Below are 24,814 nucleotides of genomic sequence, written 5' to 3'. Positions count from 1 at the left end.
CCAAATTCACTGTGTAATGTGTAACTTTATTTGCAGCGTCCTCCTGAAATGCGCCAACAACATTGAGAGTAACATCCTCTTCTCTGCCCCTTAATGCTCTCTGGTCGCTATGGTAACGCGTAAATATTTCTTTCAAAATAAGACACACAACTACAACACGGGAAAAGACCCATGGAAACCAAGTTAATGATAAAAACTCTGAAAACCCTAAATTTCACACCCGAGCCTCAACTCTCGCGGGGGTTGGGGACCGCTGTCTTATTTTATTTGGCTTTGACGTTTGAGCACATTTGAGATTCTTTAAATATTTTTGCATTTTAAAAAAAATGTTTTCTTTAAAAAAATGAAATTTAAATATGGAAAGTAAATACAGTCACAGCTTCTAGTTTTTTTGTGTTTTGTTTTTGACAGTTGTATGCAGTTGAACTTTAAAACATTGCAATTTCTAAAGTGAAAATAAATGATTTTTTTTTAAATAGCTGGGTTTTTTTTGTCTTTTGAATTTTTATCATTTTTCATTAATAAGACAGAAGTATTTCATATCTGATTACTTGATTCATTGACTGAATAGTCAATAGATTACTCGATTAATAAAATAATCAGTAGCTGCAGCCCTAACTCTAGGCGTTACCAACCTTCTGTTGGGATAACAGCAAAATGTGGCCTGAGAATGTCAGAGCCATCAGGAGTTCTAATCGTCCAGGGCAGAGGTTCAGGTTTTGTTTGTAATTGATCTACAATAAAGTGTGGAACCAGCAATGAAGCTTTTACATTTATGCTGAAATAAATAGACACTGTTCTTTATAAATTCTAATATAAGTTTAGCACAGAATTTTAGATCATCTTATTATTTGGTGTATTTTACTTTTACCACAGCATGTACTTAAACTCTCAGAGTCCTCAGGTTTGTCTCTCAGGTTAGCCCACAACGAATCTTGGTTTTGATCCCAATTCTTAGTCGAGTTCAGAGATTATGAATGTGAATCAAGAACCGCTAGTTCAATTCCTTGGAATTTGTTGGTCATGGTGGACTGGCTTTTCTAGTCTGAACACTCAAAGCACTTTACAAAACTTGCCTCATTCACACAAGCACTTGCTTCCTTTGCACTTTCTATCTAATATTCACATGCATTCATACTCAGATGGATACATCGGAGAGCAACATGGGGTTAGTATCTTGCCCAAGGATATTTGGCATACAGGCGAACAGACAGAGATCAAACAACCAACCTTCCGGTTGGTAGGTGGTCTGCTCTGCCACCTGAGCTACACTTCCTTGAACTTTCGATCCCATTTAATCTTTTGCTGTTGTGCTACAATAAACTGATTTCAGTTTGTGTGCTGGAGGATGAAAATATTGCCATAGTCTACAGCAGCGGTCCCCAACCCCCGGGCCTCGGACCGGTACCGGTCCGTGAGTCGTTTGGTACCGGGCCGCGAGAGTTGAGGCTCAGGTGTGAAATGTCTGGTTTTCAGGGTTTTTATTGGTTTTCAGCGTTATTTTGTTATCGTTTTTATCGTTAACTCGGTTTTCCTGGGTCTTTTCACGTGTGTTATGAATAAATCTTCTTTTTTTCGGTACCGGTACTAGTTTTATTTTGTTGTATTTATCCGCGACACCTTAAAGGCCGGTCCGTGAAAATATTGTCGGGCATAAACCGGTCCGTGGCGCAAAAAAGGTTGGGGACCGCTGGTCTACAGCATGGATATGGATATTACTTTTACTTTATTATCATTCTGTTGTCTTTTTGTGCAAAGTGGAAACTGCATCCAGGACAGAAATGCATAATTAATATAATGAGCAGTATAACAGATTACTTTCTCCTGGGTGTAATTTAGTAACATACTGCATTACTTTTAAGAAAAGTGTTCTGTGTAATATGTGTAATTATTACTTTTTTTCAGTAGCAATTTCAACACTGATCACAACAAAGACTGAACGCCTCCAATATGACAAACACTTGACCACACAGCATGCAGTTAATTTGCACGAATGTAATGTCTTTGATGCTGATTAGCTCAACTCTGTGGTGACTCTGAAAGTGGAGCCAAGGAGAACCAAATGACAATTTGGAATTGAATTGACAAGTGATGACTATCAGAATCAGAAAAGCCAAATTATTATCAATTCCCATCCTTACTCCCCATTTTCTCAGGAGCATCTCTGAACCACTACCAGTACACAAGAGGGTTTAGAGAGGACTTTTGCTGATTGAGTCTTGTCTTTTTTTTAATAGTAAATTCATCATCTGTGATCGATCTATCGATCTATCTATCGAGCTATCTATATAGAGAGAGGGAGGGGCTGGGGTCTATCACACCCGGCAAGACCCCAGGTGCAGGCTGTGTAAAGATGCCCCAGAAACAATCCAGCACATAACAGCAGGGTGCAAGATGCTAGCAGGCAGGGCATACAGTGGGGCAAAAAAGTATTTAGTCAGCCACCGATTGTGCAAGTTCCCCCACTTAAAATGATGACAGAGGTCAGTAATTTGCACCAGAGGTACACTTCAACTGTGAGAGACAGAATGTGAAAAAAAAATCCATGAATCCACATGGTAGGATTTGTAAAGAATTTATTCGTAAATCAGGGTGGAAAATAAGTATTTGGTCACCTCAAACAAGGAAAATCTCTGGCTCTCACAGACCTGTAACGTCTTCTGTAAGAAGCTTTTCTGTCCCCCACTCGTTACCTGTATGAATGGCACCTGTTTGAACTCATCATCTGTATAAAAGACACCTGTCCACAGCCTCAAACAGTCAGACTCCAAACTCCGCCATGGCCAAGACCAAAGAGCTTTCGAAGGACACCAGGAAAAGTATTGTAGACCTGCACCAGACTGGGAAGAGTGAATCTACAATAGGCAAGCAGCTTGGTGTGAAAAAATCAACTGTGGGAGCAATCATCAGAAAATGGAAGACATACAAGACCACTGATAATCTCCCTCGATCTGGGGCTCCACGCAAGATCTCATCCCGTGGGGTCAAAATGATCATGAGAACGGTGAGCAAAGATCCCAGAACCACACGGGGGGACCTGGTGAATGACCTGCAGAGAGCTGGGACCAAAGTAACAAAGGTCACCATCAGTAACACACTACAACGGCAGGGAATCAAATCCCGCAGTGCCAGACGTGTTCCGCTGCTGAAGCCAGTGCATGTCCAGGCCCGTCTGAAGTTTGCCAGAGAGCACATGGATGATACAGCAGAGGATTGGGAGAATGTCATGTGGTCAGATGAAACCAAAGTAGAACTTTTTGGTATAAACTCAACTCGTCGTGTTTGGAGGAAGAAGAATACTGAGTTGCATCCCAAGAACACCATACCTACTGTGAAGCATGGGGGTGGAAACATCATGCTATGGGGCTGTTTTTCTGCCAAGGGGACAGGACGACTGATCCGTGTTAAGGACAGAATGAATGGGGCCATGTATCGTGAGATTTTGAGCCAAAACCTCCTTCCATCAGTGAGAACTTTGAAGATGAAACGAGGCTGGGTCTTCCAACATGACAATGATCCAAAACACACCGCCCGGGCAACAAAGGAGTGGCTCCGTAAGAAGCATTTGAAAGTCCTGGAGTGGCCTAGCCAGTCTCCAGACCTCAACCCCATAGAAAATCTGTGGCGGGAGTTGAAAGCTGTTTGTTATAATAAAAATAAAAATAAATTCCCCACTCGCCCCTGTGGGCGGTCAATATATACAATATAGATAGATAGTTTTTATGTCTTGGAGCAAAGCGTGAAGTTTTTGCAAATGACCATATAGAACCCCTTAGAAACCTTCAGTCTAACCATGATTTTTTTACAGAAAAAACTCCTCACTGCTTTGCTGCAAACGAGCACAGCCATATGTACGGAGTCACTGATTGTAACAAGAACCTGAAGTGGATATGCAATGATTCTACTCTTGTTCATATCAAAGTGTTGTTCAAGTTGTTTCTCAAAACGTCACCAACCTACAGCTGGTAAAGTTCCTCTTCAGCAGAAAGTGTCTACTAAAACTGCCTGCTGTTGTTCTTTTCAGACCCAGAACTAGTCATGACTCTACCGGAGCAGCAGGAGTTCACAGACAACCTGGATTCAGCCAAGTCCTGGATGACAGCCATCCAAGAGAGGCTGAAGGCCAATGACAACACGCAGGGCCCCCGTCAGGCTCTGGAGGCCAGACTTAGGGAGACAGAGGTGGGTTGGTAAAATTAATCTTGACCCTTCCCTTCTGACCCATGCTGTGTTGTTATACATCTGACCAGTTTCAGACAGGGTCTAACTTGAGGAGACATAACCCGGTGGAAAGCAGCTATTTGATCTCAAGGACTGCTGGAATTACATCATGCCAGCCATTTGGGAAAACATGAGGCAGGCCAGGGCTGGTGGGGGAAGGAGGTAGCTCAGTAGGTAGAGTGTTTGCCCCGAAGGGTTGGGGGTTCAAATCCACCGAACGGCTACCCTGACGTACCCCCGAGCAAAGTACCGTCCCTACACACTGCTCCCCGGGCACTGGATTTTTGACTTCCCACTGCTTCACTGATTAAATGCAGAGGAGTAATTTTCCTACGGGGATTAATAAAGTACACATACACATCGGTTAGTTGAACTTTCAAAATAATCAAAGATGGTGTTGTTTTCTCAGATGAGTAAATAAAAAATTACAGGTCACCAAATATTGTTTCACAAAGGGCTAAAAGGGAATGCCACAATTTAGACAGAAACAAAATACTTGTCTAATTAACCTACTAATGCCGACCTTGTTCTAATTTTTGTGAGGAGAAAGGTTGGAGGTGAGGATAAGCACAATCAGATCTGAAGATGCACTTATCGAAATCCTCCCTAATCTATAATCTAACACGGCAAAAATGAGCAGAGAAAAAGCCAAAAAATACAAAACAGTTTTGCAAGTTCACAATTTGGGCAGCTGTCAATGTCCTATGGCGTCTCTGCTGGACTACTCTGAACTGCTCGTGTTGCAGAAGAAAAAGGTAAAACCCCATATCTCTTTTTCACATAACTTTCAATACCTGCGATATCTAATCACCAGATGTCCAACCACACCTTATCATACACTCTGTGACTAAAAAAAAAAAAACATACCCCAAATCACAGAAAGTTGGGACGGTGTGTTAAATTAAAATCAAACTGAAAACAGTACTTTGTTAAATTATCTTTTACCTGTATTACATTGAAAACAATACAACAGCGCATTATTTAATGTGTTCCTCATGAATTTTATGGGGTTTGTTTGTTTGTTTGTTTTCAAAATTAACATGTATTCAAATTTTGGTTCTTGCAACACAAAAAAGGTTCGAACAGTAAAGCATTTACCAGTTACCATAACACTTAAAAGACGTTTAGGGACTACAGACACCAAGTGATGAAGTCTTTCAGGTGTAATTTTGTTCCATTCTTTCTGCAAACAAGTCTTAAGGGCAACTTGTTGCTGGTAACCTTCTAGGTTACCATTTTCTTCTTTGGTCTGGAGTACACGGTGTCCATTTCTCCCCAAAAATACTTGAAATACAGAAATTCGTTTGAACACGTTTCTACTGTGTGATGGTCCATCCTTTTGGCACAGTACAGTTTTAACTGGCATTTGTGGACAAAGCTACGTATTGTGGTACTTGACAAAGCTTTGCCAAAGTAGTCCTGTGCCCATGTGGTAATATCGTTTATAGATGAATGACGATTCTTGATGCAGTGCCGCCTGAGGGATCAGAGATCACGGTTGTTCATATTGGGCTTGCGCCCTTATCCTTTACGCACTGAAATTCCTTCAGATTCCTTGAATCCTTTAAGAATGTTATACACAATCTTTCTTTGAGGAACATTGTTTTTAAACATTTTAATAATTCCTTTACCTATTTGTTGGCAGACTGGCGATCCTCGGCACATCATTGCTCCTAAAGGAATAGACCTTTCTTGGATGCTGCTTTTGTACCAAATCATAATTACAATCATCTGTTGACATCACATCCTTATTTCAATTCAATTCAATTCATTTTTATTTATATAGCGCCAAATCACAACAAAAGTCGCCTCAAGGCGCTTCATAGATACAGAGAAAAACCCAACAATCATATGACCCCCTATGAGCAGCACTTTGGCGACAGTGGGAAGGAAAAACTCCCTTTTACAGGAAGAAACCCCCTGACAGGACCAGAGTTTTTAGGACTTCCTGATAATAATGAATTACAGTCGTCCAGCCTGGAAGTAGTAAATGCATGAACTAGTTTTTCAGCGTCACTCTGAGACAGGATATTTCTAATTTTAGAGATGTTGCACAAATGGAAGAAAGCAGTCTTACATATTTGTTTAATATGTGCGTTGAAGGACATGTCCTGGTCAAAAATGACTCCAAGGTTCCTCACAGTGTTACTGGAGGCCAAGGTAATGCCATCCAGAGTAAGAATCTGGTTAGATACCATATTTCTAAGCTTTTCAGGGCCGAGTACAATAACCTCAGTTTGATCTGAATTAAGAAGCAGAAAGTTAGCGGCCATCCAGGTCTTTATGTCTTTAAGACATTCCTGCAGTTTAACTCATTGGTGTGTGTTATCTGGCTTCATGGACAGATAGAGCTGGGTGTCATCTGCATAGCGGTGTAAATGTATGCTATGTCTTCTAATGATGCTGCCTAAGGGAAGCATGTATAATGTAAACAGAATTGGTCCTAGCACTGAACCCTGTGGAACTCCATAATTAACCTCAGTGTGTGAAGAGGACTCTCCATTTACATGCACAAACTGGAGTCTATTAGATAGATATGATGCAAACCACTGCAGTGCAGTACCTGTAATACCTACAGCATGTTCTAATCGCTCTAATAGGATATTATGGTCGACAGTATCGAACGCTGCACTGAGGTCTAGCAGGACAAGCACAGAGATGAGTCCACTGTCAGAGGCCATAAGAAGATCATTTGTAACCTTCACTAAAGCTGTTTCTGTGCTGAGCTCTGAAACCTGACTGAAACTCTTCAAATAAGCCTCTGCAGATGATCTGTTAGCTGTTTGACAACTACTCTTTCAAGGATGTTTGATATGAAAGGAAGGTTGGAGATTGGCCTATAATTAGCTAAGACTGCTGGGTCTAGAGATGCTTTTTGAGTAAAGGGTTAACTATAGCCAGCTTGAAGGCCTGTGGTACATAGCCGATCATTAGAGATAGGTTGATCATATTTAAGATCGAAGCATTAATTAATGGCAGGACTTCTTTGAGCAGTTTTGTAGGAATGGGGTCTAAAAGACACGTTGATGGTTTGGAGGAAGTAATTATTGAAGTTAACTCAGAAAGATCAATTGGAGAAAAAGAGTCTAACTTAACATATTTAACCAATTTACCTGATTACTAGCCCTAAATTGCTCCTGCCCCAACACTTTTTGGAATATGTTGCCTGAAACCTGAAATATTTTGTGTTGATATTGTCTGCAATGAAATAGAAGTCAAAGTAAATTTAGAAATCACTACTTTCTTTTTCTTATATGTGTTTTCCGTACTGGCCCAACTTTTTCTGATTTGGGTTTGTACATGATTCAAAAAAAAGTTTAAACATTAAAATCTATTTTGTTTTCATGTTATACTTAACAAATTCCATTACATATGAACATTTGTTAAAATTAGATTTATCCACAGTTCATTCTCTCTCTCTCAATTCCACCTTTCTCGACAACAGAAGATCCGCCAGTCAGAGGAAGAAGGCCGTGTGAAGATGGACATGGTGCTGGTGGCTGCTGAGCAGCTTCTGCAGAATGGAAATGAAGAGCTCAGGAACCACACCCATACTCAGCTCAAAGACCTGAAAGGCCTCTGGGAAGAGACCTGCACCTACATCACCCACTGTCACAGGTGGTCATCTACACTGTTCAGGAGTGTGGTAATGTGTAGCGTTACTGGTTGGTTTGGCCTGAGGGCAGCCTTGACTTCATGTTCTGTTTTTGAATGGCCTTACCGTGTAAGCTCAGGTTAGTGGGTCCAAACTAGAGAAAAAGGCTCTTACTTGGTGTTGCCTCTCTCTGCGTTAGAGTATCACTTCCTGTTACAACACACAGTGATGTTTTTGTGTAGCTTAAAAAAATCTCATAATTCTGACACAGAAAATTCTGTTTTTGCAGAATTCTGACTAATCTCAGAATCCTGGAAAAAGAAAAGTCCCTACTTTTTTCCCCCCCTGTTCAGCACACTCTCTGTTCATTCACCCACTAGTTATATTCACAGTATTGGGGTTGGGCGACATGTAAAAATTTTCCAACCGACATTCGACGATGGGCGATATATTTTGATGGGATGCAGACTTTTTGATGGGCGGAGCAATGTAATCATGCAAGGACTGATTTGCGCGTTTACAACACAGAAGAAGGCCAAACATGGACGAAGTAGTTGCCCAATAAAATATAAAGTTGCCAATTTGGGATTTCTTTGGCTTTAAACCGGATGAAGTAAATGAATAGCTGCATTTGGGCGCACTCTGAGGAGGGTGCATTTGCTTCACAGATGAAAGAGGGTGCTGTTAAAACAGCGCTATTATTATTATTTCTTTCTATTAGCTCCATCATTATTACCAAACTTACTCATGGGCAAATAAATAAATAAATCGCCCTTGTAAAAATGATCGATGATAGGCTCAGCCTATCGCTGATAGTCTATATATTCGTCCAATCGCCCAACCCTACACAGTATTCACTTCACTGCGTCTTTAGGGACTCACTAGCTCATAGCTCATAGCCGACTTGTTTGCAGCTTGGCCTCTTTCCTTCTCATTGTGTCAGATGTTTAGTTATTCCTCGGCTTCGCACCCTTGAAAAACCCATAGCTAGCCAGGCCCCTGCAGCTGGAGCAATTCAGTAAAATTATAATTCACATTGACAATAATGACACCTGGTTACGTCAATTGTAGGTCACTGAAATTAACCCCATCCTCTTAGAAAAACATTAAAAAACAAACCAAAGAAAGAACAATTCCTGTCCTTAACAGCACTAAAGAGTAAAACAGTGAAATGTGGATTATTAAACATTAGGTGTCTCTCTTCCAACTCTCTGTTAGTACATGACTTAATAATTGATCGACAAATATATTTATTCTGTCTTACAGAAACCTGGTTACAGCAGGATGTTTATGTTAGTTTAAATGAGTCAACACCCCTGAGTTACTGAGTTGTTCTGAGCATAACAAGTTTAACAGTCTTCCACACCAGCTTATTAATCAGCCAAAGACCCAGACAGAGTTTTGATTCATTTGAAAGTCTGATGCTTAGCCTTGCCCACCCCAGCTGGAAAACTCAAAAATCAGTCTGATTCTTTCTGTCTGATTTCTCAGATTTCTTATCTGATTTAGTGCTCAGCACAGATAAAATGGTTATTGTGGATGACACCAACATCCATGTAGATACAAAAAATGACGGCCTCAACGTGGCATTCAATATATTATTAGCAGAGGAGGTGAAAGTACGCCTCTTCTACTTAAGTAGAAGTACAGATACTTAGAGCTGCACGATTAATCGTTAGAAAATCGCGATCTCAATTCATACTTATGTGCGATTTCATTTCCAAATGACAACGATTTAAAGAAAAAGAGACGACGATTGTTCCGCATTTTGATCCGGGACGTACTCTGCATGAAAACAAGCGCTCACTCTTCCTGCTCAACAAATGACAAGGGCGGAGCCTTATACCACGTGATACAGAAGCTGGCTGCTAAAATTGGCTGGGAAAACACAACGGAGAGCACGTCAGGGATGACGAGAAAGTACAGCGTTTTGTGGCAACGACAAAATGTGAGACATTTGTTGTTTTTATGTTTATTTATTGTTTTTATGTTCAGTCTCAACTGTTACAAAGTTGATGTGCAGTTAATAAGTGCAATAAATATTTATACTGGAAAAGAAAATCGTGATCTCTATTCTAAGCAAAAAAATCGTGATTCTCATTTTATGCAAAATCGTGCAGCCCTACAGATACTAGTGTTAACTGTTAAACCAGTACTTAAACTTATTTACTCAAGTAAAAGTAAAAAAGAAGTACAGGCTTTGAAATGTACTTAAAGTAAGAAAGTTTCTACCAGCTTTCTGTGCAAAGCTAACTGAGCCGTGTGCTATATTAATGCAATAATAAAATAATATTACAAAATGGGAATACAAACTTTAATATAATTTAATTCTAACAGTACTCAGCTTGAATCAGAAAGAAGAAGAAGAAGCAACATTTTAAACTTGATTTTCTTATGCCTACATTAGTGTGACTGCCTCTAAACAGGAAAATGAGCACAGTCAGGAGTTGAAGTGGGATTCAGCTGGTGAGGGAACCCTAAAATCAGTTGTAGTAGCATAGTGTGGGGAAGAATCACAACTCACAATAATTTTTATTGAGAGCTCTGTTAGAGTTTCTTGGTTTACAGGCTGTGATCAGCTGATCTGGGCTACTGCTGTCACACACTGCTCCTTGTGGATTTGCACAACTAAATTCAGAAAGATGTAAGCAGACATGTCATGAGTTGTCCTCGCTGATTTCCATCCTTTTCATTGACAGTATACTGTATTTTTCTAGATGGTATGTAGTTGGTATGAAGGTGGAATTCAGTCAATGAATCTCAGCATCATCAGCTTAAATTTACATTAATCTCTGCTGCACTCGATGTAACCTAACTCTGACCATGGCCACAGCCACTGTGTATCAGTCACACACTGTTCTTGAATTTAAATGCATCACAGTACACCAAACTAACCTAAAGAATATTTTCATGCAGTCTTTAAATGCCACAGTTAGTCTACCTCTAACGTTCAATTTACAGCATGTTTCATAATATAAAAAAACATGTTAGGTGCACAGACCTCTGATTTGAAAACATAAGGACTTGCATGTAAGCTTTAAATTTCCAGTTTATCAAACCCCACTGAGCAGTCCTTACCTTTAAATCTAACCTCTCCTTCCTGTCCTGTCTTTCTTATCTTTCTCCATCTCTGATGGAAAGTTATCTCTTTCTTTTCTCTCCCTGTCAAATACAGCAGCTGGACCTTTAGCTGCAACACACTGAGACAAACTCTGCACAAGCAGTTTTTGTGTTTGCTGATTTTTGAGCTGATAGAAATGTTGCATTTCAAATTACCTGTCACTTAAAAAAAATCACTCCCTTTAAGTCCCCTCCTCTTCTGTAGGGCTGGCTAGGTGCCATAGTACCGCAACTGCAACTTACGGACACCTGCTGTTGTTCTGGTGTCGTGCAAAAAAACAAAACAAACAAACAATCAAAGTAAACAAGCAACTTTAAACCCTAACTATTGCACACGCCATCTCTTTTTATGTGACATCTCTTTTTAGATGTTTTCTGGCAAAGTCTAATCTGGTCTTTCTGTGCTTGTGTGTAACCGGTGGTTTGTACCTTACTGTAAACCCTTGTTATGTTCAGGGTGGGCCATTTATATGGATACACAGTAATAACATGGGAATGGTTGGTGATATTAAAGTCCTGTTTGTGGCACATTAGTATATGTGAGGGGGCAAACTCCTCAAGATGGGTGGTGACCATGGTGGCCATTTAGAAGTCGGCCATCTGAGCATGAAATTTTGTTATTTGGTGAACGCAGTAACCGGGTCATTGCAGCAGATTTCAATGCAAGACACCCTACGAGACCACCCATCTCCCATGCTACAGTTAGCAAACTGCTTGCTAAGTTTCGTGAAACTGGTTCAGTGTTGGATTTGCCAAAATGTGGACGCAAGAAAACTGTCACTAATGAAGAAACATCAGTGGCTGTCCTAGCTTCATTCAGCAAGAGCCCACAGCGTAGCACTCGCCGCATGTCACTGGAGAGTGGCATTAGTCGAACATCCCTTCGGCGGATATTAGCTACTCACAAATGGCACCCTTACAAACTCCAGCTACTGCAGCATCTCAACGAGGATGACCCAGATCGGCGCACAGAATTTGCAGAATGGGCAAAACAAAAACTGGAACAGGACCCTCAGTTCACGCAGAAGATTTTGTTCAGTGATGAGGCAAACTTTTATGTGAATGGTGAAGTTAACAAACAAAACCACCGCTATTGGTCTGACACTAACCCACATTGGATGGATCCCTCCAAGACTGTTGGAACAACAAAAGTGATGGTTTGGTGTGGTATATGGGGTACAACGATAGTGGGTCCATTCTTCATCAATGGAAACCTCAAGGCCACTGGATATTTGAAATTGCTACATGATGATGTGTTTCCCTCTTTATGCACTGAAGCTGGCACGTTCCCTGAGTTTTTCCAGCAAGATGGTGCACCACCACATTATGGGTGCCAGGTCCGAGCATTCCTAGATGAACAGTTTCCTGGAAAGTGGATTGGTCATCGTGGGCCAGTTGAATGGCCCCCAAGGTCTCCCGATCTGACCCCCTTAGACTTTTATCTTTGGGGTCATCTGAAGGCAATTGTCTATGGTGTGAAGATACGAGATGTGCAGCACCTGAAACTACGGATACTGGATGCCTGTGCTGGCATTTCTCCTGCGGTGTTGCTATCAGTGTGTGAAGAGTGGGAGAAGAGGGTTGCATTGACAATCCAACACAATGGGCAGCACATTGAACACATTTTATAAGTGGTCAGAAACTTGTAAATAACTCATGAAAGAATAAAGTTACGTTGAAACCAAGCACACCATTGTTTTTCTTGTGACATTACCAATAAGTTTGATGTGTCACATGGCCCTCTTCCTATTGAAAAAACAAAAGTTGTATCCAAGATGGCCGACTTCTAAATGGCCACCATGGTCACCACCCATCTTGAGGAGTTTGCCCCCTCACATATACTAATGTGCCACAAACAGGACTTTATTACGGTGTATCCATATAAATGGCCCACCCTGTGTATTCACATCATGAAGACAACTCCTGATTCTTACAAGCATCCTGAGTTTGCCTTCGGAGATTTTTTCTTAAACAAGTAAAGAATTCTGCAGTTATGTCGTAGTTGAACATAATGTACAGCACTTGTCACACACTGCTGCTTGAAGCTGTGTTAAAACAATGCAGATGTCTAGCATGTATGTGTTAAACCTCTGTATTTTCAGTTTAATTGTTAGACCTTCATGGTTTGTGATTGTTCATATGCGGCCAATAGCCCCTTGATATGCATAAATGCCCTCATGGCTGGATTAGGAACCCTTTATTGACTTACAATGTTGGGGTATGTGATGGAGGGGGAGGATAACACGTGCTGGTCGAAATTCATGTATGGCCCTCAGATGGTTTCCTGAAATAACCAGCAAACAAATAAATAAATGTAGCAAATAAGCGAAAAGGTAAATAAAATCCAGTTTCGGAAAGCTAAAAATGTCTTTTTAAAGGCAACAAACTTTGACAGCAGCCTATGTCTAGTTGTAGAAACAAATGTGCTTTGTTAGACCTATCACTTTTAATTAAAAACGTATTAAATAGGACTTACTGAAACAATGGACCTGACACAAATTGTCTCTTTCTTGTTTTTACCTTAAAAACAGTCGCATAGAGTGGGTGTGGCTGCACTGGAGTGAGTACCTGGAGGCCTACAAAGAGTTTGAGCTGTGGTTGACAAAGCAGCAACGAAGCCATGATGTCGAGCTAGAAGCGCAGCTGGGAGCGAAAGAGAAGCTTTGGCAGGTTGATCAGCAGAGGGTGGTGGTGAGTGATATCAAAGGCCAGGCGGTGCTACTGGAGAGGCTGCTGGATGAGGCAGCTGCACTGCACAACAGAACCCAGGACCCCAGTGTGGATCCTCAGGCCCAGGAGAGACTGCAGGAAGCGTACAATCATGTCAGAGACAGAGCTGAGGTGAGGCACTTACTTGACCTGGTTCTTATGAAAAGTGTAAGGTGGCCGCTCTGTAGGCAAAGTTCAGAAGTCACAGTGCAGTTTGTCGTTGAGTCTATTTTTTCTTTTCTTTTTTAAAACCATTTCCTTTCTTGACTGTTAGTTGGAACCAGGAAGCAGAGTCGTAGCCTTACTAAGCGTCAGCTCCCAAACCAACAAAAACAAAGCAAAAATCTGCAAAAATCATTTAAAAATTTTTTTAAAAACACAGAAAGAACAGTGTAGTATCCACAACTGCACAAAAGAGTAAACAAATGAAATGTGGATTATTAAACATTAGGTGTCTGTCACTACATGAATTAATAATTGACCAAAAAATCGATTTATTCTGCCTTATAGAAACTTGGTTACAGGAGGATGATTGTGTTAGTTTAAATGAATCAACACCCCAGAGTCATAATAATTGTCATAATCTTCAAAGCACAGACTGAGGAGTGGGTGTGGACTGATGGACAGAGCTGATTTAGTAGCATGCCTACACTATGTTAAACAATTGTTTTAATGTTGTGGTTGATTGGTGGACGTAAAAGTAAAGCCTCCAGTGCAGTCCAGTTCCTCTGCATCAGGAAGCATGGAGCTTGAGAAACACCTACAGATGTAGTCGTACTGAGCTGAAATGAAGACACCTACACACAGACTGCTGGTGGGTCAAATAGTTGGTCAAACTTTTGAAATATTCTCAAGGGACATGACTGTGTGTAGGGTGCAGTCTGGATGAATATGTCAATGAAGATATGTGGTGATATTTATTCTGTGCACCTGTAATCTGATCCAGGGACTGCAAGTTTACTGACTGAATAATTTACCTTACTAGTGAAGACAACGTTGGATTAGTCAGTAAGAGCAAACACATGCAGGCTGTTGTGCTGTTCCCTGAGTCACACAGTGTTCTTCCTCTTTCCCTTTTCAAATAGCTCTTTAAAATGTCAGTCGCATTTTCCCACACACTGCTTTTATAAGCTGAACAGATCAGTCTGCTTGCAGTGCTGTATTTTTAACTACAAATGGGAAACGTCTGATTTAAATAAAAGTGTTTTTTTTTTTATTTGTTTTTCTAATGAGATTATATTCCCTGGAAGCCTCTCTTACTTGGAAACGCTTGTTAGTATTTTTCTTCTCTTTTATATTTCAGCAGAAGGTCTCGCAGAAGAATACAAATTCATATTCAGGTTTCTCACTCAGACATCCAAATGTGGTTTAAGATCTTCGTTTGTTTTGAACAGTGCAATGCTAAAAATTACCAAGAGATATATCTCCCGCTGTGCTAGGAACGTCTTTCACTGCTTCAGAAGATCTGCGAGGAACACCAGACATACCAAGGTTGTGTTCAGAGGTTCCAGTCCTGGCTGCTGTCAAAAACCAAGGAACTGACTGAAGTGATGGGGAGGAATGACACAGCTGAGGAAAAGCTCAAAGCATTAAAAGTGAGACCCTGAAACTGAACTGATTTCCTAACTGATTGTGCACGTCTAGAGCAATTCTGCTGCTATGTTTACCTTAGATTAGAGGTAACTTAGATTAGATTTTAGATTGTTGTTCCAGATGAGAGCTGGTTGCTGGTTCAATCACTCTGTAAAATTAGGCTTTTACAGAATGATTCAAAGCTTCTGGCCTGAAAAAGGTCAAGGGGTGCACATTTTTGAATGTGAGGTCTGAAAATTTGAGTTACCTTGGTAGGTTGTCGTATATCTTTGCACCAGCCATCATGTAATGTTTTGTCTCTGACCTTTTTCAGGCTCTGGATGACAGTGTGGCCTGTGAGGAGAAGGCCCTGCTGGATATTGAAGGTATGGTGGAAAGCCTCAGGCCCAACACCTCTCCTGCGGGAGTGGAAGAAGTGGTTGAAGAGGCAGAGGAACTGAGGCTGGGCTGGCAGCGACTGAGGGAGGGTCTTTGCAAGGCAGATGAAGGCCTCCGCTCCAGCCTGGATACTCACAGTCAGTACATGACCCGGTGCCAGCGGCTGGGAGACGATATCGGCCGCCTCAGAGAGCTGTTCAAAGGGCTGGACCAGGAACTGGAGGAGACCCAGGACTGCAGGGATCGCATTGACCACACTGAAGAGCAAATGGTTGGCCAGTGGACAAAATACACGGTAGGGTTATTAACCATATCAGCAGTGTTATAGTGTAAAGGATAGTGGAGATGTAGATAAATACAGGAAAGTCCTACCTCTCCTTTTCCTGCTGTTTCTGTAACCAAGTTACTGTGGTTCTTTTAATGTGCTGATGATTGATTTGTATACTGTCTGGGATGTCCTGATGTAAACAATAAAAGAAAGCTCAGTTTAGGTTCCAGTTTAAGTGGCCAGTGTATGATTGAGGGTAACAGATGTTGCACAGAGCAGTGTACAAACCCACACATTGGGTCATAAAAAATGAAAAATGTGTTTGTTACATACAAATTGAGTTATAATTGCCATGTTTATGGTTAGTGGCCTCGTTGTTAGCTTTTGCTTTGTATCCCAGACTTTGAGTAGGTCAGAGGGTACATTAACAGCCATCCAAGTATATCTGATGAATCACTTCAGACTGTTTTTGTTTTTATTTTGTTGTACCTGTCTGAGAGAACAGTATCAGTGACACAGACAGTCACTGCTTACCAACTAGCTGTAACTTAGCCCCTCCCTAGCGTCTTGTGTTTTAACATTCCAGGTTGCTGTTGTTGTAGTCCCTTTGACTATTCAGCTGCTTTTCCAGAAAGAATCTCAGATGCACTCCAGCTCTGCTTTATACTGGAGTTAGTATTTCTGTTAACCTGTTCATTCTCTTACCTCTTAACCTCAAGAAAACAATTCATGTCTGCGTTTTATCCAGGCTTTATTATTGCAAAAGGCAATTAAGGCAATAGGCGTTTTTAAGGCACTAAATGGATTAGCACCTTTCTGAACTTTTAAATAAGTAAACTAAGAACAGAACTTTAACTTCAGATGCTTCTGGTTGTTCCGAGAAGCAGACTAAACCAAAGACTAAATCACATCTAGTTGTAGTTTTTAGTTTAGTTAATTATCATATCTTTGCTGAAAGTTGCCATTTGTCAACATTTTGTTAAAAGAAAGTAACACCAGAGTTTAACTGGTTCTTTGTTTGAATGTGCCTTCACTCCCAAATTGTCATGATAGTTAGTCTGATAGTTTTGTTTGTTTTTTTTGGTAGTCCTGAACACAAACAACATGTTTCCAAACAGTACATTGCAAATTTTATTTTATAGACAAGTTTCTCTTTTCACTTAATTTCTTGCCATTTCAAGGTATTCTCCACTGTCTGATATGTTTGTTTGAGACACCGGATTCCTCAGAGAGGTGTGTCAGTCACATTATTAGTTCTATCTGCGTCCTAGAGACGTAGCCAGATTTATTTTTTGCAGACGAGCTCTGTACCTGTGGAGTGGCTTCTGTTAGGTGTGTCTGGAATGCCAGACGATCTGGTGTATTCATCTGTATAATCGTCTCACCTTGAAGCAATCTTATCAGGGTTTTTTCTTAAGGTCGGGAGAAAAGATAGTAGGATCAAGTTCATTCCCAGACTCAGGGGAAGGGTGGCAGTCAAGGAGCCATACTTAAGTTAGGGGACTGGTACAAAATCACAGGTATGCCAAATTATATGAAAACTGCATTGGAAATCCATGGTAACAGACCCCAAGATACTTAAACTCCTCCATTTGGGGCATGAACTAGCCCCCGACCCAGAGTGGGCACTCCACCCTTTTCCGGCTGAGAACCACGGCCTCAGATTTGCCCCTCCGCGAATCGCTACCTTATCGTGGTGGAGGGGTTTGTGTGTCACAGGGATCCCAGGAGCTATGTTGTCCAGGGGCTTCTGCCCCCTGGTATGGTCTCCCATGGCAAATTGGTCCTGGGTGAGGGACCAGACAAACAGCGATTCAGAAGACCCTTATGAGAAAACCATAGAGGGAACAATTCATCCAGCCCAGGATAGGGTTACCGGGGCCCCGCCCTGGAGCCAGGCCCAGAGATGGTACCCAAGGGTGAGCGTCTGGTAGCCGGCCCTTAGTCCAAGAGGCCCGGCCGGGCAGAGCACGAAAAGGGGACATGGGCCCATCCTCCTGCTGGCCCACCACCTGCAGGCGCCATAGGGATAGGGTGCATTGTGTGTCGGACGGCGGCCAGGAGTGGAGACCTTGGTGGACTTGATCCCTGGCTACCAAGACTGGCAATTGTGATGTTAGTTGGACATCTTTGTAAAATTGATGAAATTATAAATGCAAAAAAGTACCACAAGATCTTCATCAACCATGGCATCTGAATAGTTGGCAGGACTTTATTGTTGAGCATGACTGTGATCCCAAACACAGCAACAAAGAAGAGCTTTGATTAACATCCTGGAGTAATTTTTTTTTGTGTGTTTTTCAGCAACTGTCACACATGCTTCCTGAGCAAACTCAGCCCGTTCTTTTTTTAGCAAATCTCTCACGCTGCTCCAGAGTTGATGGTCTTCTGGCATGAGCCTTGGACTTTATTATGGAGGTATTATGTATGCTGCATCCCCTCAGCATAACACTCCTTCCACTGTGGAGGGAGTGTTAAAGTGTTGTTTGGGTTGTATCCCTCTTCTTTCTTTATCCAAGCGTAAACAGTGCCTCATTGTCCAGAGAGAGTTCTAGTTTAGTCTCATCTGACCAAAGGATGCTTCCAGTATGCATAATCTTTCTCCAGGTTGTTCTAAGCATACTTCAGTCTGTGTCTCTTCTGCAGAAGTGGAATTTTTCTTAGTTTGCAGCCTTGGAGTCCATTCCTGTGCAATGCTCTGGGTTTGTTTTCTTTGATATTACAATTCCCAACTTGGCTAGGTCATTTACTCATGTTAAGGTAAGGTCTGTATACATGTCTCTGATTACTTTTGTTTCTTGCATCTTACCTCTGCCAGGCTTGTTCTGCACTCTGTGGTTTTCTTTGAATTTCTTGATGATAATTCTCACTCCATTTTGGACCCTTGGAAATGCTGTGTTTCCTTTGTGTATCCACAGAGATATAAAGAAATGAGAATGAGTCAAAGCCTTTACATAGTGCTGTTTATTGAACCATATTGCCTGTGTGACACCACACTAGGGACAAGAGTTGAAAGTCAAGAGCAACTGCTCGACAAGCAAACACACGCAGCTATCTCTAGAGTTTTCAGAGAATGGTCTTTAAAAGAGAAAATATCCAGTAAGTGGCTGTTCTCTGGGTGAAAATGTCTTGTTGACTTCAGACAAGAATCGCTAGAATCCTTGAAGGTAGTAGGAAACAGCACGTCCAACCTTCAGGCAGATAGGCTGCAGCTGTAGAAGACCACACCAGCTGCAACCCCTGTCATCTAAGAACAGGAGGCTGAAGCTACAGTTCACACAGGCTCACCAATATTAGACAGTAAAATATTGGGTAGTCTCATTAAGCTCTAAATCTGCTACAACATTCAGATGGTAGTGTCAGAATTTGGTGTAAACAACATGAAACCATTAATGTATCCTGCCTTGTATCAGTAATTCAGGGTACTCAGTCTGTAAGTTGTACGTTTTTAGTATTTTGTATTTCAGCTAGGAGTTAGAACTAGGAAGTGGATGGCCTTTAATTAACCCTGGGATTGATTAGAGTGCAGGATTATATAATAGCTCAGTGAGCGTTGGGGTTGTTAGTTTTTGTGTGAGTTGCTACTTGTACTCCCCTTGTACTGTTTATATTCTGTTGTGTGTTTCAGGGTGTGAGGAATACTTTAGCAGGGGAAGAATCCCAGGTGGAACTGCTCAAGGCTCAGCTCAGGGAGCTCTTCAGGTTCTCAGAGGACTCGCGTCACCTTTCTCATGATGTCTTGGCTGTTGTTAAAGAACATCAAAGGTATGTGCTAGGGAGCTTGTGTTTGTGTTTGTGTGGGAGTTTTTTGAAACCCCAAAACAAAACTAAAAATAAGGCCCCATGATGACTAATCATTTAGTAAAATTAATCATTTTACTTTCCTTAGATTACTGTTGTTATCTAAATGAGAATGTTAAAAGTGAAAATGTATGTGCTATAATAAATCTGTTGAAAATATAATATAATAATCTGAAGAATGCTTGCATACACTTTATAAATGCGGGTGTGTTACATTATAAATGCTGTGTTTAGTTATACAGTGGAACCCTGACTTCCCAAATTAATTCGTTCCAGAGGGTCTTTGGTAAGTCGAAATTTTCACAAGTCGAAGCACATTTTTCAAACACATTTGCATGACATACACTACCAGTCAAAAGTTTGGACACACCTTCTCATTTAATGTTTTTACTACTTTTCTACATTGTAGATACATACTGAAGGCAAATATAATATATATGAAGCATATATGGAGTTATGTAGCAAAGAAAAAATGGATAAAAACTTTATATATGTCTTATATTTCAGATACCTTAAAGTATCCACCCTTTTTCTTTGTTGACAGCTCTGCAAATCCTCGGCCTTCTCTCGTTGAGCTTCATGATGTAGTCACCTGAAATAGTTTTTACTTCACCACTGTGCCTTGTCAGGGTTCATTTGTGAAATTTCCTGTCTTCCTATTAAATTAGAAGCTGTGTCTGTGACTGGTAGTGTATCTTCACTGATGTGTCACCAGCAGTAGCTCTCAATCTAGGGAGAAATATGGAACTACCAGCAGGAATGTGGAACTTATTAGCTGCAAAATCTGACTCTGTTTATTTACTGTAAGGATAAATCATAACACCTTAGGGCTTCTGGGAAACTTCTTTTCAAATTGTAGTTGTACATTTCTTATGTGTTGTGTTTCAGTGTGAAATGTCGAGCAACTAGACTGTGTTCAGAGTCCGAGTTGGGACTGAGAAACATCCTCCAAGACCCGCTACTGGTCTACGACCAATGGAAAGATACGGTTTCTCAGGTGTTGGAAACTTCTGCTGAGGTCACAGACTTCTCCCATGTTGCCATGTTAGTCCAGAAGATTGAGGTAAAACAAATGCATTATCTTTAGAAGGACTTTTTGCTCATATAGAAAAATTCCTCACCTTTGTAAATTTGTGTATGTTAACCCCTGCAATTTGAATTGTTTGGTGCAACCAAGAAAAACTTTTATACTAGCTTAACACAAACGGAGCAGACACAATCATACAGGTTGGGAGGTCAGATGGGCTTTCAAAACTTGCTATCAACACCTGCTACCAATTTAGAATCAGCTCTTTAACCTGACATGTAGAGCAGGGCGATATGACCAAAAATATTTATCACGATATACATTTGAAAATTTGCGATAACGATATAACTGAGGATATAATTGACACGAGACAAAATACTTTACAACTCCACAACTTTATTAGTGCAAAAAACCCCATCAATGTATTTTCACTTAAACAAGCAGCTGTTTTTTATGTGCATTAAAGTTATATAAAAACGTAACAGTGCAACTTCCTCGCTGACAGTTTAACTAAAAGGCATTTCAGTGGAAACTGGCCGACATATCCTCAGCATAACCATGTATAACATCCACACAACTTAAAAAGAGGTCATACACACACAACACGGTAATATTATGTTGAAGCACAGTACGTATCACTCCGCGAGGCTCCGCCTACGATAGCCGTAATGCTCCAACAATCCATCAAGCGGTGCGGCTTCGTAGCTTAGCAAAGTCGTACTGAAACATTTGACAGATTTTCGAGCGCCGTGTACATAAAATCGTTTCGAGGTCAGTAAACACAACCAGAGTTCATACATAAGGCACACGGGATTATAAGGGGCTCTGTCGACTTTCAGAAAAATCAAAGGATTGATTTTAAGTGTGCCGTATTTTCCAAACAACACGGTAATAACGACGGCCCGCTAGCATGCTCTACCAAAAATAGTGCTTTGTTGTGTATCTGACGGACGAAAGCTAAACCAGTTCCACACCAGTGAAGCTGCAGCATTTTTACAAACCAGTTCTGGTTCATCTGTTTCATTCAACGATCCACTTTCACTCTTTTCATTCTGTGTTGCTGCCATGTGCGTCTGTAAACAAAGGCACTGCGCATGCGCGTTTTACCCATATTCTATCGCGATATTTCATTTTCCTATCGTTGCCCAAAATTACACCGGTATTACCGTGGACGGTATGATATAGCCCAGCCCTACTGACATGCATGTCTTCAGACTGTAGGGAAAAACTGAGCACAAACGGAGAAACGGCATGCAGGCACAGGGAGAACATGAACGATCACATAGAAAGGTTTCAACCCAGTTCGTTCTACATTCTACAAAGACCTCGGTGGGAAGATACGATTCTATTGTCTGCTGCACTTTGGTCATCCTGATGTGCTTGTTTGTATTCATAAGATAATTGTATCATAACTGGTTAGCTTTCTTCACTTTGGAAAGTTTTGAGTTGCGTAACTCAGTCTGCACTATAGGACAGTCCTCAGTTTGACTCCACCATCTATGTGCATCTATGCAACTCTGTGTAAGATTTGCACATGGAGTTTGAGTGGGTTCTCTCCAGGTACTCCGGCTTCTTCCCATGGTCCAGACATGTGCAATTAGTTGGGTTAGGTTAATCGATGATTCTAAATTGCCCTGTGACAGACTGGCAATCTGTCCAGGGTGCTGACTAAAAAGTTCAGGAATGAGACGTGTGAATATGTTCTTTTCTACTCTCTGCGCTAGTGTCTCCTGAAGGAAAGTGTCCAGCTGCAGGAGCGCTTCAGTCTACTGGAAGTGAAAGGGGACCTGCTAGACTCTGTGTTTGGTCCTGAGAGGTCTGATGGACTGCAGAGCGAACTGAGCACTGCCATGAGGAACAGAGAACTGTTGCATGTTCAGCTGCAGCAGAGGAAGAGCAGGCTACAGGTATGCGCATGTTGGCGCCATCCACTGAGCTTGAGTGTCAGTCTATTCAAAGCTTTACCGTATCCCTCAGGCTTAAAGAAAAGACCAAGACAAACTTTGTGGACTTTTAAACTGATCCTGAAATCATTAACAGGTCATGTTTGACATCTTCATGGGGACCAAAACTTGGTAGTTTACTATACTTGTGGGGACAAACAGTCCCCACGACTTTGAAGGCATTTTTGAGACTCAAAATGTGGTTTTAGTGTCAGGGTTACAATTAGGTTATGGTTAGGTGAATGAAATGAAAACTCATCTTCAAAGAATGAAGACGTCTGATTGACAAAATACTGTTAGACTTTAAGTTGACTGAAGAATGGTGCAGTTCCCATCCCTGAAAAGAGAAGAGTTTCAATATGCAGCCCAGGGATGAATGATAAGAACACACTTAATGACATTTTCCTTCTCACAGGCATTCATTTCAAGAACCAAGGACTTCACTGACACCTACAAGCTGATGTGCTCGAAGTTGTCCAGTGTCAAAGGCAGACTGATGACAGCTGATGGTCTACAGCCTGACATTCTCGCCAAAAAAAGCCAGTCAGACCAGTTTGGGGTGAGTTTTTTCACCCGCCAGACTTTGGGTTAGACATTTATTAACCAGCCACACCATAAATCCAACTGCCTATAATTTGACTCGTCTTCTATGACTATGTCTTTCTAAGCTGACAAAACAGCTGTGACCTGTATGGGCATGGACAGCACTTGGAATAGATTGTCTGTATCCTGTTTGGCATCTGGCCTGTCGCACTCTCAGTGCTCAATCAGAGATCTGGCTGGTTTGAAGGCCAGGTCCAAAGCCATGTCGCTCTTTGCATTCCTCAAAAATTTTCTCATCATTGCTGGTACATAGTTGGACTGTGTTTGTCCAAGTATGCTGAAAGTTAGACTGTATTGTATTGTATTTGCTTATTTAATTTCAGTTCACATGAAGAGTCACACTGTAAAGTGTAAACCCTTTAAATATGAGTTAGTCCGTCAATGTCAGGAAACGCTGTCTGTTCATATTATTTCATTCAATTGCCTCATTTAAGTTTTTCAGTCCCGTAAGGTTCCAAAAATCACTCGTCTGAAGCAACATTTCACTCTGAAAATGAAATTCTTATCATTGCTCTCAATTCCAAAAGTAAATGAAATAGTCGTCCACTGCTTTTAATGCCTTTCTCGTCATCAGAAGTTATGTTCAAATAGTCTGTTTCTCTCGGGAAGGTGAAGTAACGCGTGTGTGGTGGCCATGAAAAAGGCTATTGACATTCTCCAAATACTGAAAAAGGAGCTTTAATGCTTCCTTTAGCAGAGGGTTTATAGAAGGAGAAGAGATGACTCTATAAGGAGATGATGAATGATTGGCAAAGTAGAGAAGATCATCCAAATATAAATGTTAATCATAGCTGCATTTTTCATTTCATGCCAGAACTTACTGATGGCCTGTTAAAGGCACATGTTAACTATGAACTGTAACAAAATGTGCTTCTTGTTAAATCGTTGCCTTCCATGAAGAACGTAGCTTTATACAAGCGCTGTAAACCAAAATTCTGATGTATTTTAATCAATTAAAGTGTGCTTAAGCTTCTGTATAGTTTAGGTTTCAGGTCGTTGTATTGTCAGCCTTTAGAATTATTGTTTATTTATTTATTTATTTTTATTATTATTAGTATTATTAGTAGTAGTAGTAATAGTAGTATTACTGTTGTTTTTTTTTACTTGGGGTCAGCTGGAAGGAAAATGTATATTAGCCTGATGCTGCATTTGCAGGTTTACCTAATAGTGCACTAATTAACATACAAATGCAGCTAGTTTATTTCAGTTATAAGCAGCATTCTGCCAAGAGCAGTGCAAATGATCAGCTCGAAAACTAGCTGACCTGATAAAGGAGTAATGTATGTATGACAATAATGCAGCAGTGTAATCCTGGTTTTCAGTTTGTGTTTTTCTCTGAAAACATCAGCAATTCAGATAAATAAAAGGCAGGAGAAATAGTGTTAATATAACTGCTGTGATAGAAACTGCTGGGGACTGTGTGAGGTCCTGTGGACTGAGTGCAGGATTTCTCAGAGGACAGCTGCATTACTATAAATTATTTGATGAAAACCTAACATCTCTTTCTAACAGTTGATCTGTACAATATATACAGTGGGGCAAAAAAGTATTTAGTC

At 40.9% G+C, this 24,814-nt stretch overlaps 1 protein-coding gene across 2 annotated transcripts in view; it reads left to right on the top strand.

The window, feature by feature from the left end:
- syne3 (spectrin repeat containing, nuclear envelope family member 3) overlaps positions 1-24,814 on the top strand; it is a gene marked incomplete at its 3' end in the record, with an annotated part of 61,025 nt that overhangs the window by 9,140 nt on the left and 27,071 nt on the right. For both annotated transcript variants that reach the window (XM_042228942.1, XM_014340478.2), the window contains 9 exon segments: positions 4,025-4,182; positions 7,667-7,839; positions 13,468-13,777; positions 15,085-15,240; positions 15,552-15,911; positions 19,513-19,649; positions 20,574-20,748; positions 22,437-22,619; positions 23,071-23,214. In XM_042228942.1, coding sequence (XP_042084876.1) covers positions 4,039-4,182; positions 7,667-7,839; positions 13,468-13,777; positions 15,085-15,240; positions 15,552-15,911; positions 19,513-19,649; positions 20,574-20,748; positions 22,437-22,619; positions 23,071-23,214 — 1,782 coding nt within the window. In that variant the 5' untranslated portion in view covers positions 4,025-4,038.

This window comes from Haplochromis burtoni, unplaced genomic scaffold (genome assembly GCF_018398535.1).
Source record: "Haplochromis burtoni strain Fernald_Lab_line unplaced genomic scaffold, NCSU_Asbu1 Contig_369, whole genome shotgun sequence".
NCBI classification, from domain to species: Eukaryota; Metazoa; Chordata; class Actinopteri; order Cichliformes; family Cichlidae; genus Haplochromis; species Haplochromis burtoni.
The sequence above is the reverse complement of the archived record's forward strand: the minus strand, read 5'-3'. Positions and strand labels throughout refer to the sequence as shown.